At 40.5% G+C, this 21113-nt stretch overlaps 1 protein-coding gene across 2 annotated transcripts in view; it reads left to right on the top strand.

The window, feature by feature from the left end:
- Shq1 (SHQ1, H/ACA ribonucleoprotein assembly factor) overlaps window positions 1–21113 on the top strand; it is a 78593-nt gene that overhangs the window by 22050 nt on the left and 35430 nt on the right. For both annotated transcript variants that reach the window (XM_090324072.1, XM_090324080.1), the window contains exons 7-9: window positions 9322–9476; window positions 12124–12177; window positions 14212–14335. In XM_090324072.1, coding sequence (XP_090180198.1) covers window positions 9322–9476; window positions 12124–12177; window positions 14212–14335 — 333 coding nt within the window. The remainder of the gene's footprint in view (window positions 1–9321; window positions 9477–12123; window positions 12178–14211; window positions 14336–21113) is intronic.

The following is a 21113-nucleotide window of genomic DNA, read 5'->3' as shown; positions in this document are numbered from 1 at the left end:
GCACTATCCCTGAGCTCTTCAGCTCAAGACTAGCTCTCTACCACTTGAGCCACAGCACCACTTCCAGTTTTCTGGTGGTTAACTGGAGAGTCTCACATATTTCCGTGCACAGTCTGGCTTTGAACTGCTATCCTGAGATCTCAGCCTCCTAAGAAGCTAGGATTATAGGTGTGAGCCACTGGTGTCTGGCACCCTGGGTATTTTTTAAATACACATACTTGCGTCTAAATACTTGTTTCAGGAATCTTAGATATAAAGCTTTTGTATGCTCTGTTATTAAATTCTTTTCCTTAGGTTGTACAGTCTGTGACACACCTTCTCTAGGTGCTCCCAACAGGTGCTTTCCTGTTGTCTGTATCCTGACTTAGCAGCACGTGCATTGATCAGTTTTCTGTTATTGTGGGTAATGTAGTGAAGGGTTTCTTTGGCTTCATTGTGAAGCAGCTACAGACTCTCCAGTATTTCTTTATTTATTCTCCCCACAGAAGTGCTTCTGTTATCTGCTCTTATTTCAGTATCCAGTGTAATACCTGTTACTTAATAGGACCCGAAACAAATATTTATGAAAAAACAAATATCTTAGTGAATGTTTTTGTGGTTAAGTTTTGTTGGAGTTGAGATGATTTCTACCAGACTGAAAAATGTACTCTTGTAGTTTTAGAAAACATACAGTAGCTCTGTTGTGTAACAAACTATTACATGACTCTTGATAATGTTTGTTGCTTTCAACACATCCTGGACTTATATTTGATTTGAGTTCAAGAAGCTGTCAAGAGACTTCTCAAGAGACTTTCCACATGATGTTGATGTATTTTCAGATGTAGTATTGCTAACACAATTTAGGCAATTAGCTGTATGCCATGTAGATCTGAGAACGTTTTCTCAAGCGGCAATCATCAAAGACACCAACTGGTGTGCATCAGTTTCCCCAGTCATAGCAGAGTTTTAATGAGGCGGTATGGGAAGCCTAGTACTCATGTAGTTTCCTTTTCTCTCCACTAGGTTGAGCTAGTTGCCCTAAAAATCAAAAGGCGTTACCTTTGATTTCAGTTCTGATTTGCTCTCCTTTGATAAACTGGAGTGTGTTCTCAGTCCAGCTCTCAGTATTTGCAGTGCATTGATCTAGGTTTCTCTGCTATGTTAACAGTCCTTCTTCTGACCCATGCATTCTCTCCCTGCTGGTGCTTCCAGGTAGTCAGCCATTATAGTGCTTCATTTTAAAAGTCACCTTTCCAAATAGTAAAGGCATGTGATCTAAGAGAAAGGAATTGGAGTCTTCTAGTGTGACAAGTATAAGGAAGGTTGTATTTGGAGGATATGAGCTGAATTTGGGCTTGAGATTTCATACCTACTTTTGAGCCAAGCCCCACTTCCTGTTTTCTAATGGTAAATTGGAAATAAGAATCAGGTCCTTGGGGCCGGGAGTTTGGCCTAGTGGTTGAGTGCTTGCCTAGCATGCACGAAGACCCGGGTTCGATTCCTTGGTACCACATACATAGAAAAAAGCCAGAAGTGGTGCTGAGGCTCAAGTGTTAGAGCTCTAGCCTTGAGAAAGTCCAAGGACAGCGCTCAGGCCCTGAGCTCAAGGCCAGGACTGGCAAAAAAAAAAAAAAAAAAAAAAGAATCAGGTCCTTTTGTGCCCAGGCTGGCTTTGAACTGCGATCCTCAGATATCAGCCTCCTGAGTAGCTAGGGTTACAGCTCCCTCTGGCCTTATTGCTTGATGATGTATACTGGATAAGATGTGGCCAGGTGGCTGCTCTGTGTGGATTCACTGTCCATCCCCTCATGATATGTTAGCCTATACTGTTTGGAATCCTAAACAACTCTCTGTATGGATTGTGATTCTTGTCAGATTTATTGGAGCCCTGAGTTACAGCAGGGAGATGGTGATGAACATCTCCAGCTTTGTAATGATATAGATTTTCCTCCCCAAAGGCTTGTGAAAGGCAGTGTTAACGTGTTGGAGCTCTGGCTGCGTGAGAATGGTCTTAGTACATTCCCCAAGTTGTTTTTCAGTGGTTAGTCTTAGCTCATGAGTTTTGGCACACAGTTGCTTGTTATGACACCATATAACATTTATTGTCGATGAACTTCCTCATGACATCCTGCAGGGTTTGTACAGATAGCTGTCAGTGTCATCTGTGAAACTTGTAGTACAGCAGGGCTGCCCTACTTCAGCTGATGGTCTGAAGGCAGCGCCATGTCTTCTGCTTCTCCTGATCTGTTCTCAGTAAGCACACAGTGCAGTAGACAGGCATTACTCTGAGAGGACCTGGATTGTGGATAATTGAGTCACTGATCCAGGTGAGACAGGGGATGGTTGAGAGGGGGATTTAGAGAGGAAAGAGAAAATGAAAAGCAATACAATTAGAAAAAGGCTGGGAGAAAAATTGACCACCTCAGTGACATCTTTTCATTTTAGTGGGGGACCCTTTGTTGGCCATGTGCTTTTCTGCTTGAGCACCAATTTCTCCCCCCAAATATACCTAGTTTTTAGCTGGCTTTAGTTTTCACTGTAGATTATTTTTAGGAGTATAATTAACCAAAACATTATGAACTGTGCAGTGAACCTCTTGTCTAGTGTAGCTACGTCATGCAAGCTCTTGACAGATGTTGCCCGTCATGGCACTCGTCCAAGTATTGTTGGCACTGCATCTGTAGGTGTTTCCAGTGCGCTACTCGCTTAGGCCTGATTGTCTGTGAACGTCCTAAGTTCCCCTTTGGGTGATATGATTTACAGCACTAATAAAAAGGGCCCTGGGGAGTTCAGACTTTTGATTTCTCTAGTGATTTCTAGGCTTGTTGCTAGTGTTTCTCATGCGCTCTTCAGTTTTTTGGGGGGTTGAATTTCAGGATATAAAGTACATTTACGTATCATTAATGTACTCAAAATGAAACTTAAAAATGGGCAGAGGAAGTTGGTGGTGTTTTTAGAAAAGGCTAGAGGCATGGAGGAGTATAGGCAGGTCGGCTTTTCCTCTTCTAGTCATTGACTGTGCTCAGGCCAGCAGTTCACATTACTGCAGGTACCCAGGCTGGCAGGCATGAATTTGATGCAGAATGCACACTTCCTTTGAGATTCAGAACTTTGCAGATATAGAAGTGTTTGTTAGTCAACTGAGGTACAAAAGCTTTTCTCCAGTGAGATAGTATCATCGTGAACACCTGGCACTTTCCTATTAGCTAAATTAATGAATGCCTGACAAACTGTGCTTAAGGGAATACTGTCTCACATCTTACTGTTAAATATCAGGGCTCTTCCAGTACTTTCTCAATGTACTTTTCTTCATGCAGTGAGGATGTTCTGCCATGCAATTTTCTTCAGTTGAACTGCTGGAAGTGAACTGAAAGCTTTTATTTAAATTAAGGAATCTTTAAATGAATCCTTTAATGAGGCAATCACCACCTACTTTATCTGGCTTATTTCATTTTTAAACAGTCTTTAAAGAATACTTCTCTTGACTCCTACCTGTATTAAAAAAATTTTTAATGTACCTTGGTACATTTCTTTACTTTGGTGACCAGTAAACTAAGTGCATTTTAATAATTATTTGTCATTGTTAAGCAGTACCTGTACAAATGAATTCATTTCTCATTTTTCTTTTGCATAAGGTTGATTACCTGGTTGAAAAAACTACATAAATACTGTCAAAACCTATTGTTTGCACTAAGTGTTAAGGAAATACTCAAGTCATTACACTAAAAGGAATAATGCTTCTTTTAAAATAAGTGTGTTTAAAACCTCCCCCCTCCAGATAGGCTCCAAAACAAAAGCAAGCCATGTTAAACTTGCGACTTATAAAGACAGACAGAAATGGGCTTAGAAAATTTTATGTGAGAAAGGATGTGTGAATTAACTGTTACTATAACAAAATGCTTGAGATAATCTGTGTCAAAAGGAGAGAGGTTTATTTGGGTTCATGGTTTCAGTCCTTGATGAGTTCTGTTGCCTTTGGGCCTGATCTTAGCAAAAGTGATAGGTAAAACCATTCACTTTTGTCCCTGCTACAAAACAAAGATAGGACGGACTGTAATCCCACTATCTCATCTTTCAGAACAGGAACTTAATGATCTAAGACCTCTTACTAGGTCTCACATCTGTGTGTGTGTGTGTGTGTGTGTGTGTGTGTGTGTGTGTGTGTGTGTTCTGGTACCAGAGTTTGAACTCAAAGACCTCACTTTCTTGGTGTTATACAACTTAAGCCACATGTCCAGTCCAGCATTTTTGTTTCCTATATCTAGAGACCAGTGATCATGCACGGACTATGGTGTTCAGAGACTACTTTCTCATATTTTGCCTGAACTATAGGCATCAGAGGAAGCTTGGACATACAACTTCATACTCACCTGCCTTTATGTAATATCAGTATTTTGTTTTCTCTTTAGCACTGAACTATGGTGTGGACTGGGTGACCACTATTTATTTAGTCAAGTGGCTGCTATATTGTTGTTGTTGTTGTTGTTGTTGTTGTTATTATTATTATTATTGCCAATCCTGGGCTGGAGCTCAGGGCCTGAGCACTGTCCTTGGACTTTTTCAAGGCTAGAGCTCTGCCACATGAGCCTCAGCACCACTTCTGGCTTTTTTATTTTCTACCCGGGTCTTCATGCATGCTAGGCAAACACTCTACCACTAGGCCAAACTCCCGGCCCCAAGTGGCTGCTATATTAAAGAAATAAATTTTCCTCTCATTGTCAAGAAATGGGGGGAATGCCCTACTATATTTGCAATAGTAACAACCCCAAAATACTTAGAAACAATTTCTAGCATTAAAAAGCAACAGATCTACTTCTACTTCACAAAGATGGTGGTTCAATATAGTTAAAAAAAAAGGATTATTGAACAAATTGTTCTGGTACAATTAACTATTTGTCTGGGCTAAACTGAAATCTTGAAATGTGGGAAAAAAATAACTTACAAATGGATTACACGTTTCTTCATTCACAATTCACAGGTTAGGGAAACACTGACCAAGTCTCTTAAATTGGTTAAGAAAGAGATGGATTTGTTTGGCTATATAAAAAACATACTTGAAGCCGAGTGTGGTGGCTCACATCTGTAATCCTAGCTCTTCAAGAAGCTGAGATCTGAGGATCAAGGTTCAAAGCCAGCCTGGACACAAAAGGACCTGAGACTCTTATCTCCAATTAACTTCTAGAAAATGGGAAGTGGAGCTTGGCTTAAGTATAGGGTGGTAGCCTTGAGCCAAAGTGCTCAGGGACAGTACCCAGGCCCAGGGGTAGGGTAGTAGCCTTGAGCTGAAGAGCTCAGAGACAGTGCCTAGACCCAGTTCAAGCTCTGTGACCCACAAAAAACAAAACAAGAGCCTGGTGTCAGTGGCTCACACCTATAATCCTAGCTACTCAGGAGGCTGAGATCTGAGGATCACAGTTCAAAGTCAGCCCGGGCACGAATTAACTACTACAAAATGGGAAGTGGTGCTGTGGCCCAAAGTTGGTAGAGTGCTAGCCTTGAACTGAATCAATTGCTCAGGCAGGCACTTAGGCCCAGAGTTCAAGTTCCATGACTCACACACACACACACAAAAACAACAAAAAAACCAACTTGACTGGCAAAATGTATCAAAGTCAGCAGATAGCATCAAAGTCAGTAAATAGTAGTAGACTTGGAGGGGTGGTTAAAACATGTATAAAATAAAAGAATTCTTAAAAATTAGGCAGACTATCCAGTAGAAGATTCATAATTCACAGATTGCCATGAAACTTAGGAAATAATGCTCAGAGTTTAACAGACACAGGAGCATGATTAAAGTAATGTTTTCGTTTTCTTGGCCTTGTAACAGACTGCACCCCATATATGTATATGACCTCACAGATTTTATACATGCTCAGTAGAGCCTGCATCTTCTGGGTCCTCTGTTCAGTATCCTGGAAGGTTGTAGCCAAATGTGTATATTTAAGAGAAAAAAAAATGTTTCTTTGATAGGTGCCAATGGCTCTTTCTTATAATCCTAGCTATTTGGGAGATTGGGATCTGAGGGTCACAGTTTGAAGCCAGCCCTGGCAGGAAAGTCAATGAGACTTTCATCTCCCATTAACTGCCAAAAAGCCAGAAGTAGAGCCCATAGCTCAAGTGGTGGAGTGCCAGCCTTGAGCAAAAAATAGCCCATGAACAGAGCATACTCAAGCACCACAACTGACATACAAAAAATAGGTTGTTGGTGACTGCATTCCAGGCTCACAGAATTCTCTCCCTGGCTGCTGTAAAACTGAGGCCCTCTGTTTATTGCTCTCTCTCTGCTGGGCTTATTCTCAGGTCATAGAGACCCACAGGATCCTGTTCCACTTTTTTACAGGGCCCCACCAAGAACAATTGCTTCCAAATGAGAAAGGGAGGCCTAGGTCCAGTCTGTTAATAATGGAATGTTGTCATGGTAGTGACTGTCTCATCGTCATTGCCAGCTCCTCTGAGACATAGAGCCAGTGGCAAGCACTGTCCCCACACAGTGATGTGACTCCTTAGGAATTTTCTTAGAATTTGGCTTCCTGCAGTCATGTAAATCCATTAAACCCGGAATGAATGGGAAGAGCCCTATTCAGTTCACTGCCTCACATGGGAGGTGAACAAAGGAAGATGTGCCCTTTAAGGGAAGTATTTCTTTAAAAACTTGATACATTTTTTGAGTCAGTAAGTCTATGACTGGGGATCTTTTAAGAGAACAAAGCCTTAGTCAAGGACTATGGCCAGGATGTATTTTGTAGTGCCATTAGCAGAAGCACAAAATAGAAGCTAAGGGATGCTCATCAATGGGGAGTGGTCAGATAGCATGGTGTATTCTGAGACACTTTAAAAATTAGAAATTTGCCAGAGACAATTTTGTGTGACGGGGATATATTGGCATGACCAACTATGTGATCATATGGATGGAGAAAAGCTGCATAGTAAGGCATACAGGGGAGGTTGTCTGTGAGGAAAAAGGTAGAAAGATGGTACCAGCAAAAATCTGTTTCTTTACTTTTCCTTATTTTTTTTTTTTTTTTTTTGGTCCGTTGTGGGGCTTGAAATCTGGGCCTAGGCGTTGTCCCTGGGCTCTTCAGCTCAAGGCTGCTGCCCCACCCCTTGAGCTGCAGCGCCACTTCCAGTTTTCTGATGGTTAATTGGAGATAAGTGTCTCACAGACTTTAGTACCTGGGTTGGCTTTGAACTGCTATCCTCAGATCTCAGCTTCCTGAGTAACTAGGGTAATAGGTATGAGCCACTCTGCCCAGCCAAATCTGTTTCTTTTCCATGAGAATTACACCCTCCCAAAGTTTGCAATGCATGTTATGGTCATACTTGTAAATTTGTATAAATTTTTTATATACATGGGTAAAGAATAATAAGACATAAGTCTGAGTACTGTAACCTGGACACGGGTAGCCCAAACCTGTCATCTTAGCTACTCGGGGCTGAGATCTGGAAAGTCAAGTTTTTTTGTTGCTATTGGTTTTTTTTGTTTGTTTGTTTTGCCAGTCCTGGGCACTATCCCTGGACTCTTTTTGCTCAAGGCTAGCACTCTGCCACTTGAGCCACTTGTAGTTTTTCTGTGTATGTGGTGCTAAGGAATTGAACCCAAGGCTTTTTGCATGCTAGGCAAGCATTCTATTACTAGGCTACACTCCTGGCCTAGAGGGTCGAGTTTTGAAGCTAGCCTGGGCAGGAAAGTGTGAGACTCTATCTCCAGCTAGCCAGCAAGAAGCCAGACTAGAAGCATAGTGGAAGTGGAAGAGCGCTAGCCAAGCAAGTTTAAGCCCCAGAGTTCAAGTCCCAGTATGAGGGACAGGGAGTCCCTGATCAGTACATGGAATGTTCTTATTTCTCTGTATAAATTTTCAAACTGGATGCTGAATATTTCATGATCACTTATTTCACTATTATATTTGCCCAAAATATATTCTTTTTTTTTGCCAGTCCTGGGCCTTGAACTCAGGGCCTGAGCACTGTGCTTGGGCATTCTCAAGGCTAGAGCTCCACCACTTGAGCCACAGCACCATTTCTGGCTTTTTTTCTATGTATATGTGGTACCGAGGAATCAAATCCGGGTCTTCGCGCATGCTAGGCCAAACTCCCGGCCTCCAAAATGTATTTTTTAATTTAAAGCCAGATACTAGGAATTTATGCTACTCAGGAGGGAAGAACTTTGAGACTCTTTTTTATGTATAGACCCTTTTATATAATAGGTATACATTAAATATATGCTTATATATAAATAATATGTGATATTAATATATTAATATTGTTCCTATGTATTCTATATATTCTATATTTTATATATATTATTTTAAATTTCAGTTTTGTTTTGTGCCAGTCTTATGGCCTGGGCACTGTCCCTGAGTTTTCTGCCACTTGAGCCACAGCTTCATTTTAGGATTTTTTGGTGGTTAATTAGAAATAGACTCAGGAACTCTCCTGCCCTGGCTGGTTCAAACCTTGATCTCAGATCTCAATTAGCTAGGATTACAGGCATGAGCCAACAGCACCTAGTTTATTTTTTATTTTTTATTTATTTATTTATTTTTTACCAGTCCTGGGCTTGAGCTCAGGGCTTGAGCACTGTCCTTGGGTTTTCTCAAGGCTAGAGCTCTACCACTTGAGCCTCAGCACCTCTTCTGGCTTTTTTCTATGTATGTGGTACTGAGGAATCAAACCTGGATCTTCGTGCATGCTAGGCAAGCACTCTACTACTAGGCCAAACTCCCAGCCCCACCTAGTTTAATTTTAATGTTTTAAAGTTAATAACTGTGGTATTTGAGTTAAATACAGAACAGTGTCACAAAGGAAGTGTACGTATGGAAATGAAGAATGGCCATTTCGAATTTTCTCCTTATGATTTGGACACGTGTATGCCTCCCCATTTCTTTTTTTGGTGGCATTCAATCCCTCATGTTTGCAAGATAGGTGCAATACCATCATTTTAGTGACGTTCAAGCCCTTTTTTGCTTTAGTTATTCTTTAGATGAGATCTTGTACTTTTGCCTGGGGCATCTAAGACCTCTCAGCCTTTTACCTTTGCCTCCCTCATAGCTGAAAGCACTAGTAAGAGCCATCATGTCGTTCTTAGAAATGGGTTGAGATGGGGAGTCATTAGCTCTTTGCCCAGGCTGGCCTGGAACTGCTTTCTTCTTGAGTGACAAAGATTTATAGGCTTGAGCCTAGTTCATTGCCTACTCTTTAAAGCTGTTTATAATTCAGAGTTAAATAGAAAATAACATTTATTTCAGTTTCTATATCCAGAGTTCTGATTTTGGCAAATCTTTCACATTAGTAGTTTTAAAAGCCTGAAAGAGACATTTAATTTTCAAATGTTTTTTCTTCTAGTATCTTTTTCAGAAGAGGAGAAATACCAGCTACGTAAATTTGTCAATAAATCGTACCTGCTGGACAAGAAAGCCCAGCGTCAGGTGTACTATGGTCTAATTGATATCCTTTTGGCATATTGCTATGAAACACGTGTCACTGAAGGAGAGCAGAATGTAAGTGTCATGTGTCTGTATGTCACTCTGTGTTACCTTGCTCACTGTGCTGGGCACAGACTGAGTCTGAGCTTCAGTGCTCTTGGAGAGCACAGAGCTTGTGGAGAAAGCTTTGATCAGGGATGTCCCAGGTCTCAGGCAGAGATGTGTGTGCCTGTATACATGTATGTGCATGCCCATGTATGTGTGTGTGTGTATATGTGTGTGTGTGTGTGTGCGCGCGCGCGTGCGTGCGTGCACGTACTTGCCCACATTGAGGTAGAGAGGAGGCATTCCTGAGCTCTCATTTCTTTTAGGCTAAAGAGGAGGACTCTGTCATGTGACCTTGGATCAAGTCCCATCTTCATCTCTACTTTTCCAAGTGGTCCATCAGCACACACAAAGTACAGCACTTTACACAAAGGGATTCAGCATGCATTGCAAGTGTTTCTTAATTCATAAAGAATATAGACTTCTGAAAAATTTTATGTAAAACATTTTTTTTAACTTTATATCATACCTTTTTTTTCTGTTTGAAAGAGTCATCATCCTACCACTGCCATTCAGGATGCTGGGGCAGGATTATGATTTAAGGCCAGGCTGAGCTACAGAATGCAACCCTCCCTCAAAAAAAACCACAATAAAAATAAATAAATTGTATTTATTTATATGAAGCTACATCCTTTTGTAAAGTAAATTATCTCTTGAGTGACCATTTAAGAATAATACAGGTTTTGTATCTCTTAAACCATGTTTGATTTAGTAAATGAAGAGGCAAACCTTTTCTCATCCACAAATTTTATATTGATAAAGCCATAAATCATATATTTTAAAGGCTGTGGGTTTAAATGCCAGCACCACAGATATGAATACATTAACTAAAAAGGTTTTTTCCCTTAGTGTGATTCTATAGCTATTTATAATTTCTGTGTGTAGAGTTTAGATCTGAGCATGTGCTTTTCAGTTTTTGAATCACATAAGTGACATGTAACCATAAAGGAGAATATACATGTGAAGAAAATAATTGAGGTTTCATTAAATACCAGTGATCAGAAATAGCCACAGTTACCAGGTGTGTGTGTATGTGTGTATGTATATTTATAGATTGTGTACTCTTGCCCTTATACTTTGTTTAATCTACTTTTTGCACTCAGCATTATAGCACTGGCATAGTTCAGAGTTCTATATGTCTGTTTTTTGTTGTCATAACTCTGAAAGTTGCAGTAGGAGCCCCCCTTCCCATTTGGGGGACAACTAGACCCAGGACCTGAACTCAGGGCCTGCCTTATACTCATGCTTGGATTTTTCATTCAAGGCTGGTAGCCTATCACTTGAACCACCCCTCTACTTTCAGCTTTTTGGTGTACAGATGAGTCTCATGGACTTTTTTGCTTAGACAGACTTTGAACTGTGATCCTTAAATCTTAGCCACTTGAGCAGCTAGGATTGTAACAGTGAGCTACCAGCATCCACAATGCTGTGGTGACTCTTGGGGCTGCCTATGACTTACAAATGAAGAAATGGAGTATATGAAGACTATTACTGTATCTGAAAGTATATAAAGACTATATTGTATCTTAAGGTATATAACGACTATACTATATCTCATTAAAAACTCAGGGCCTGTTCTTGAGCTTCTTTTTTTAATTTTTGCCCTTGAACTGTAGGCTTGGCCACTTTAGCTCAAGACTATCACTCTACCACTTGAGCTGCAGAGCCACTTCTGGTTTTATGGTGGTTAATTGAAGATAAGAATTTCACAGATTTGTAGTGGCTAGGCTGGCTTTGAACCCCAGTCCTCAGGTATTAGCTTCCTGAATAGCTAGGATTACAGGTGTGAGCCACCAGTGCCCGGCCTGACCTTTTTTTTTTTGGCTCAAGGCTAGCACTCTACTGCTTGAGCCACAGTGCCACTTTTGGCTTTTTCCTGTGTATGTGGTACTGAGGAATTGAACCCAGGGCTTCATGCATGCTAGGCAAACACTGTACCACTAAGCCACCTTTCCAACCTGAACTTGAAAAACAAATTTTTTTGGGGGGGTGGGTCATGGGGCTTGAACTTGGCTTGGGCACTGTCCCTGAGCTCTTCAGCTCAAGGCTACTGCCCTACCCTTAGCCAAACCCCACTTTCCGTTTTCTTGAGGTTAATTGGAGATGAATCTTAGCCCCTTGTGTGCCCAGGCTGGCTTTGAACCTTGATCCTCAGATCTCAGCCTCCTGAGTGGCTAGGATTACAGGCGTGAGCCACTGAGACCAGCTTGGATTAAATTTTTGACAAAAAAAAGTGCTTTATATTATTGACTCTTGATCATAGTTATCCTTGGTAAACTTTTCCAGTTCTGCAAACGGCCCTTCTGCACATTAGTGGAGAAGTTTACCATGCACTCTTTGTGTCAAGCCTCTGCTTGCTTGAGTTTGTGTCCTGTGACTCTTGGATCTATTGGAAGGTTTAATTTTGTCACATATCAACCCAGATACATCAAAGCATCCCAAAATCTTTGCATAATCCCAGATACACCAAAACCTCCAAAATCACTGCAATTCTTTTTCTGTACTCAGACAGTTCTCCTGTGTTAGTCCTACTCACATACTGATTGAAACAAATGTACTTGTATTTTTCAAATGACTTGTGAAGGTGATGATAGATTCTCTTTTCTCTACAACAAAGGTTGAGTCTGCATGGAATGTCAGAAAGCTAAGTCCAACATTATGCTGGTTTGAGGTATGATTTCTACTTGTAATTATTCAAGACAGAGTATGTCAAGGTGGGCTGTAAATGTGTTGGTAAATTGGCAGTATTGGGGCGTAAAGATGGGAAACAACCCTAGGTGATAAAGGACCACCAGGGTTTGTGCTAAATGTCTAGTACCTGTTACTTTACCCATTCCCCTCAATAAATGAGGTGGGTTCCATGCAGCTTAAGTATTTGATTCTGAGTCCTATAATTTTTCTGGTAATGCTGACTTATCTTTCCATATAGTAATACTTATTTTGTGTCTGTTTTCTAGATACTCTCTTAAATATCAGAAGATGAGGGCTGGGAGTTTGGCATAGTGGTTAAAGTGCTTGCCTAGCATGCATGAAGACCCGGGTTCGATTCCTTGGTACCACATACATAGAAAAAAGCTGGAAGTGGTGCTGAGGCTCAAGTGGTAGAGCTCTAGCCTTGAGAAAGTCCAAGGACATTGCTCAGGCCCTGAGCTCAAGCCCAGGACTGGCAAAAAAAAAAAAAAAAAATCAGAAGATGAGAGCTTTAAATTTACTTGATTTGAACTGTTATACACTGAAATAGTAATTGAAAGTAGAAGCATTTCAAAAGTATCAACTTAAACAGTTGGTAATGACATCACCAGTTAAGACAGCTGGCCTTAAAGTTGTAAACCCAAGGTGATTTCATGGGTTACTCTTTGCTATGAGGAGTGAAATGCAGACAGAAACAGAGAACCCATTAATTACCTGTGAGTGAGTGGTCCAGGACTTGCAGCCTCAGTGGGTTCTTGGTAGACATACGGGATCTGATTTCTAGTCCATGAAGGGGAGTCTCAGTCTGGAGCTAGGCCTCAGGTGGTTTGTATCCATTGAAGGGATATATATAAAGCCTCTTCTGTCCAAGCTTCCTCTAGTTCTCTTGTGCCACCATCAGCATCCAGTAGAGAAGTTGTGTTTGTGATAGTTTACCATACAGCTAGAAAGAGCTACATGAAACTTCACCTGCTTATAATTTATCTTGAAATTTTTAGTTTTTAGGTGGATTTGGAATTGCCAGACATATTAATACTTTAACTATTTAGATTTTGCTGAAATTTAAAAAACGTTCATAATTCCTCTTAGATGTAAAATATTCTTTGTTAAATACTCAGTATATGTAATTATATCTCTCATAAAGGCTTAAAATAATGTAAATTATCTTGCTCCCTTAATTTAAATTTTATATTTTGAGTTTCACATACGATTTCCATTTTTGTGCTTTGCTGATCAAAAAGCAATTAAAAGGTAATTTTGTAAGTTTTGAATTGCTAATGGTATCTGTTTGCTACCTCTCAAGATAAAACACCCTCTCACAGAAATCAGTAGTGCAGTGTTTTCTCTTGGATAAATTAAAACAAAAGCTCAAGTAAATATCATGTGTCACTTATATCAAAAGAAAAGATGAAAAGTAGGAAAACAGGAGCAGGAAGATTGAACATACTTCACTAATGAGTCTTTACCTTTCATTTGGACCATCTTGAATGGCCCTAAGGACAAAACATGAAGCATGCATCCTTTAGAGATATACCCTTTATAGAAGCCTGCATTCCATTAGTGCCATGTGTTTTAGATTCTTGTTTGACTTCCGTGGGGGGTAGGGCAGTGGTGACTTGGAGATAGAGTCTCATGAACTTTCCTGCCCAGACCAGCTTTGCACCTTGATCCTTAGATTTTAGCCTCCTGAGTAGCTAGAATTAGTCATGAGCCATCAGCGCCTGACTCTTATTTGTAATTCTTAAAACTCGTTAAAGCTTTACTGCTCCTTAAGTGAGTTTTAAGGAGCTTTTGTGGCATGTTGATAGAATACAACATTATGAAGACCAGTGAACTAGTTTATTATAAGATTTACAAAGTCTTGTTGCCTGGATTCCTATTTCTCTTCTACTTGATTTGTTAATGATCCAAGTTCATAGGTGTTCACTGAGGGTAGTTTTCCTTTTGCATTGTGTGCTTTTGTTTGTGTAACATATCATATGAAAGTACTACTTCCTTCCATGACTCTTCCCAGAGTTGGACGAATGTTCATGAGATCATAGTGTCTTTTGCAAGAAGAGTGCTTTGCTACCCACTTTACCGCCACTTCAAGCTGGTGACGAAGGCCTGCGCAGACACCACAAAGATACTACAGCTAGGTAAGATTGCATGCTTGCAAATTTGCTGGCAAGGAAGTTGGAAAGTTTTAATATGGTAAGATATAATTGTGAGTTTTGCTTTTTTTCCCTGTCTGTATAAGTAATGAAGAGAATCAAATGCAACCAGGTATGAAAAGTAATAAGGTACTAGTCCTTGTATTTGTACAAATATGGAATCATATGACCCTTTTCTGAGAGGAATGAGAAGCCAATTGAGAAGATACATGTTATTCCAGGTTCCTTTGCAATGCAGTCAGTTACATCACTCAGTACATGTGTGGGTTTAAAATAAGAGAGATAAATAGCCTGCTCCAGTGAGTTATAGCTTTATCATGAAGAAGACAGTAAATAAGTGATTGCAGGGGAGAGCAAGAAGTGTTCTGCTGAGGGGATGGCAGGGACTATTCAGGAGGGCGATTGTCACTGAGATGACACTTGTCACTCAGGATGACAACAGAAAGCACACCTCTGAGGTGTCAAGTTTGCTGCTCAACTCAGCCTGAGTAGATAGATAGTTACCAGCTTGTAGGATGTAGAAACTTCAAGCTCTAAAACAAATCTCAGAGTGTCATAACCATGCCATTAGACTAAATATATCATTTCCAAGATGAAGCCTTTGAAGGGACACACCCACTCTGCTTAATTCCAGACATTTATTTAAAAGTCTTCTCTGATATTACATGGTCATTCTCCTGTTTCCCCTGTGGAATCTCATGATTCCTGCACTCTCAAATAAAAGAGTTTCTGGACTCAGTTGTCAAAGAAGGGTCATTCCTGCCTTTGTATCTAGGAGACTTTGTTAGACTAGTAGAGGGAATGCCATTTCTAATGGTTTGTCCCTCACATCAAGGGATTCCTAGAGTCTCCTTTGTGACCTGCAGTCTCCCAGCTTTGGAGCAAAGGAGTCATGTTTGAAGGAGATTATTGTAAAGTAGATAATAATTGTTTTTTTTTAAAAAAGAATGATTAAATGAAATGTATCTTTATATTATGTTCATCTAGTTGGCTTAAACATGCAGTATTTTATTTTGAAGGATGGCTATTGGGACAAAGAGCTACTTAGGTTGAGAAATGTGTTCTGTGACCTAATGTGGGAAACTGCTTTTATTGCTGTTGTTTCTCTTGTCTTCCAAGCTTTTTTTGTTGTTGTTTTTAGCAAAAAAAAAAAAAAATGAAAAATCAATTCACTGCAAATAACTCATAGTTGAACTTGAACTATAAGCACATCACAATTAACTTCCGTTTTTAAAGTCATTGCTAGATTATGTGGGTATTGTGGATTTCAGCAGTGAGGAGGCAAGTTTCCATTCTCCTGTGACATCAGTGCTTCCAGAGGGAAGACTAGCTACCCCTCCCTCTATGTGTGTGTGTATGTGTGTGTGTGTGTCTGTCTGTCTGTCTGCTGTCTGAATACACATATGCTTTTCTCATCTGAACTCCTGCTTATTCCTCTTTATTCTGCAAAGTTAATGGCTTTCTAGATTTTTATTTGAAAAGTAATCCATTCTGTAATTGCATAACCAAAAATAAATTTGATTGCCTTGACTTGTACTCTTACTCATTTATTCCAACAGTTTTAGCACATTAGAATTGAAATTGAGACTTAACTTTTTATCATTATCTCTCTAACAGTAAATAGTCTGGGCTATGTTACAGTGGGAACAGAAAACTTGAAGTAGTGCACTACAGGCATCTACTAAACGTGAATCTGAGCCTGCTTGGAATGTGCACCTGGGTTTGGTGATTAGTTTGGTTGTGGTTGTTAGGCTGGGGCAGTGCACTGGGCTGTGGTTGTGGTTGTTAGGCTGGGGCAGTGCACTGGGCTGTCTAGAATTCATGCTGTCTGCTGTGAGATTAGAAAGCTCTGAATGAGGCTTGTAATCTGTATTTGTACAGGTGGATAACACAGGCATGCTCTGTCACAAAAGAATCTTATTTGTTGGGACACTCGATAATTTAAGTGGGAGTAGCATTTAGTGTTGCCTAGAATGAATTTGTGTCTACTTGCAATTCAACATGCCATCACAACATTCACTGTTTTTTTGCTATAAAGGTCAGTCTGGTGCTTCCATGGTTGGAAGTAATGAATGACTTTTCCCTCCAAGAAGTATTGACTTCAGTGGAATAAATTTCCAGACCAGCAGGGGAATGCTTCGGAATCAACACAGCATCCTTGTGGCTGATGGACTAAGATGGGCCTTTTCAAAGAACCATGAATTTTGCTTTTCAGACTTCTCCTGGCAATTATGAAGATCCTTTGCTAGGCTTTGGTCCTGTCAGGCTTGTCTATCTCCCCTTGTTCCCTCCCTATTGCTGAATATTGAATCTAAACTTCCTGGAAGGTAGAATCCTGTCTTTGCCCTGTGAAGTACTGTTTTAGTGCTTAACAAAGGCCTTTGTTTTTGGAGCTACTGTCCCTCCTTTTGGGGTACATGACCTCCCCTTTTATCCTCTGGTCTGACTTCACTACCTCTTCCTTATTCCATTTCTTTTTCTTTCTTTTCCTTTTTTTTTTCCTTTTGGCAAGGTTGGGGTGGAATAAGTAAACATTTCTTAGTAAAGAGATTTAAAAAAAAGTTTTATCATTTGATCATACTGGAATTTGAACTCGGGTCCTTGTACTTGCTAAGTAGGTGCTCTACTGCTTTTGCTTTAGTTATTTTTCAGATAAAGTCTCATGCTTTTGACATATAGCAGCCTCGAACAGTGGTTTTCAACCTACTTCTCCATTGTAGCCGGATTATAGACATGTACCACCATACCCAGTTTGTTCTTTGAGATATAATCTTGCTAACATTTATTTCCCACAGGTTATCATCCAACCTTTTCTCTCTCTCTCTCTCCCGAGTATCTAAGAACACAGTTATTCTGATGCATCTTTAGAAGTTATTCTCTACATAGCCATAACAAGTCCCATAGTTTAATAGTCAGTCATATATATTATACTATTTACCAAATGTTAGTATATTAATATCTACATCTTATTTTATAAGGGATTCTTCACTGTATTTCTGTAGGAAGGATGGGATGTGTTGGGATGGAAGGAAAACATCAACTTCATTTTTCTCCCAATTTCCCTTTTGAGCTCATTCTGTGTGCCCCCTCCCTCACTTTGGGATGAATTCATATATTGCGCCTGCAACATATATCCTATAGCTTTCCTGTCACTTCAGATCTCGTTTTCTCATCGATTCTAGTTAGGAGTCCAGTTTCAGTACTTAGTGTTCTCTTGTTATAAAAGTAACCTTGGGCCTCTCTCAGCTTGGGGAGCCAGCAGGAGGCTCCCCAGGTGTCTCCTCACAGGCTTAATGGGGAATCACATCTCTAATGGAGGTCACTGTGCTGACCTTTGGCTGTTGTAGGAAGCAGCCCCTCTCCTCAGCTATCACTGCTTGCTCTTGGTTGCTTCCTGGGGATGTCAGGTGCTAGTTTTTGTACCTTATGGGGCAAGTAGGTTGAACTTTTAGGGCCTCTTCCATGTAGTAGATTACCCATTTGGATATTTGGTACCTATTCTGTCCTTGGTAAGCCTTGCTGAAAATGACCAGAAAGCATTATGGGTTAATATCCAGTAATATAACAATAGTTGCCTTTGATATTTCCCTGTCTTTTCTTCTATTGGAATCTCCAAAGCCAAGAATAGCTGTCTCTGTTTTTTCAAAGAGGAGACAGGCTAGTATGTATAAGGAGGGCCCTGGGTTCCATCCCTAGTGCCAAAACTAGAGGCAAGAAAATGGGTGGCTTTGTTTATCTTTGTTGTTTTTAATGCTGTTAGACCTAAACACTTGCAGTCTAATGACTAGTAGATGGATGGCAGGAGAAACAGCCTTCAGGGGTCTAGTTACTGTCACCAGTTAAAAGCCAGTTTTACTTCAGATCATTAACATCCCTTACATACCAGTCATTAACTCGCTCAATAATAATCAACGTTTCTGAAATTACTGCTTTATTAACCTCTCCTGTAGACAGAACATGAGCACAGTGAGAGGGAGGAGCCAGGCCCCAAGCACAGGGAGTAGAGGAGATTTTTTTTTTTTTTAAAGAAAAATGGCTGTTAAAATTAAGGCATGTATATTCCATGTATTATACGAATTCTAATTCCTAATGAAACTTTTAAGGGTGGGTTTCCCCGCTTTCCTGGACCTGCTGGTTCTGTTGTGAGAGTGGTGTTGGCTGCACCATGACTGCTCTCTACAAGAGGTGGGGGCTCCTGCACTCCTTAAGGAAGCCAACACCTGAAAATCTTAAAGAAGCAGGCCTCTCCTTCTTCTTCCTACTACTTATTATTCTTTTTCTTTTTCTTTTTTTTTTTTTTTTGCCAGTCCTGGGACTTGAACTCAGGGCCTGCTCACTGCCCTTGAACACTTTTTGCTCTCTTTTTCACTGCCCTTGAACACTTTTTGCACTCTGCCATTTGGCCACAGTGCCACGTCTGGCTTTTTCTATATATGTGGTACTGAGGAATTGAACCCAGGGCTTCGTGCATGCTAGGTGAGCACTCTACCACTAGACTATGCTTCTGGCCTCTACTTCTTATTCTTGTCAAGTATGGAGGGGAGTCCTGGCACACCCTGGTTACCTCCAGAACCATGCCTCATTCTCAGGGAAGGGGGAGGAGGGAGTAGACAAAAAAAAAATCAGCGACATAGGCCCAGTGAGTGATATGCTCTGATACTTAAAGGATGTGGTAGACTAATAAAAGAAGATGCAGGGCTGGAAGTTTGGCCTAGTGATAAGAGTGTTTGCCTAGCATGCACAAAGCCCTGGGTTCGATTTCTTGGTACCATATACTCAAGTGGCTCTGTGGCTCAAGTGGAAGAGGACTATCCTTGAGCAAAAACTATCCAAGGACAATGACCAGCCCCTGAGTTTGAGCCCCAGGACTGGCCAAAAAAAAAAAAAAAAAAAAGAAAAAGAAAAGAAGATGCAGAGAAAAATCCCCAAGAAAGTAATAGTAAAAACTCAAAAGAGAGGAACAAGTGGCTTAGGCTGAAATCTGGAGGAGCATGGTTTGAAGCTAGCCCCGGCAGAAAATTCTGCAAGACTTAATCTCCAAAATAACCAGCAAAAAGCTGGGCTGGAGACCTGGTTCAAGTGGTAGAGCACCAGCTAAGCTACCAAGGTAAGCAAGCTGGAGGCCCCAAATTCAAACCCTAGCACCAGAAAAAAAAAATCAGAGAGAGTATGAGTTCTATATCCAACAATCCTCATATGTGTCTAGAGGCCTGGGGCATGAAGACTTGGTGGGGAAAGCATGAGTGATTGTTTAGGTTGGCCTTGCTAAAGAAGTGGGGTCTTCTTATAAGTGTGAATGTAAAAATGATTTTGTATGTAATTCCTAAATCTCAATAAAGGAAAAAAAAAAAGAGATGGGGTCTTACTCAGGGAGAAGCCACCAGAGTCTAATTGAGTATGTGGCATTTTTGTGCAAACTAGTTCATCTGTGGTAGGGGTTAGGAGTAAAGTTTGTGGCATGGAGAACAGAGGAGCCTGGTCCTGCCCGGGGCTTAGGTAGTCTAGGAACAGGCAGTGTCCCCAGGGAGGACTAACTGGCTCCAAGGTGGAAAAGTGGGACAGTGGAATGGGGGTCAGAAAAGAGTCCTAGGACTCCTGATCCCATGTGACTGTTATCCTTCTCAACTAGCACATGTTGAGTGCTTGCTGGACCTCACTGTCTCCTTTAATTCCATAGCAGTTCTTGAGATTTTTTTTCTCTCTCAGTTTACTCTGGTGGAAACAGCTGCAGATAAGGCCCAAGACAGCTAAGAAATGACCCCAGGAGCACACCGACTCTGAGCCGCCCGGCGTCTCCACAGTAGACCAGTTGTAATTGTTTTGCATTGCAGAAAAATTAGCGAAGAACTGTATATGATTATTTATGCATAGCTTTTTAATGATCTTTCCTTTAGAAGTGGGAACCAGAATCCCAGATCTTAATTTCCTAAGTTAAAATCTCCACGCAGCTTTCAGAATGGATTAAACTTCCCCATAGCTATAGATATTAAGTTGTTTTTCTCAGTGGTATTTATGATCCACTGACTCAAGTGTAAAGAAGCAGAAGTCAGTCCTAGCAGGATGACGTCCTCTAGCAGTAGCGGATGTTTTGCTGTGACAAGGCCAGTTTGCAGAAGGGCTTGGCTCCTTTCCTTACACATGCACATGTATTTTATATCACTAGGTGAGTCTCCAGTAGCAAAGTAGGTTAGTGGTAAACCTTAGGAGCCATTTGAAATATCCAGCTTGTTCATAGATTATGAATTTACATTTCCTTTTTTCTGATTTTATGCGCAGTTCCCAAATTTGAAAGTTAAATCACTTCCAGAGAATTAGAATTTTTTATATGTCTGTGCCAGGGCTTGACCTCAAGGCTTCACACTCTCCTTCGGTTTGCTTGCCCATGGCTGACATTCTACCACTTGAGCCACACCTTCAGTCCAGCATTTTTTTCTAGTTAATTGGAGATAGAGTCATGAAGACTTTACTGCCTGGACTGGTTTTGAACTATGATCTTCCTGATCATTGCCTCATAAGTAGTTAGAATCAGAGGCATGTGCCACCATGCCAGGTCTGAATATATATATATATATATATATATATATATATATATATATTTCCAGGTTTAGATTGTAGCTGTTTCAAAAGTTTGTTCCACTTATTTCAAGTTTCTTTACCTTTCCTTTTTTTTTTACCTTTACTTTTTTATGAGAGAGAGAGAGAGAGAGAGAGAGAGAGAGAGAGAGAGAGAGAGAGAGAGAGAGAGAGAGGAAGAGGATTTTTT

This window comes from Megascapheus bottae, chromosome 2 (assembly GCF_031878675.1).
Source record: "Megascapheus bottae isolate mThoBot1 chromosome 2, mThoBot2.hap1, whole genome shotgun sequence".
In the NCBI taxonomy this organism is placed as follows: domain Eukaryota; kingdom Metazoa; phylum Chordata; class Mammalia; order Rodentia; family Geomyidae; genus Megascapheus; species Megascapheus bottae.
This window is presented reverse-complemented; position numbering and strand designations above follow the sequence as displayed.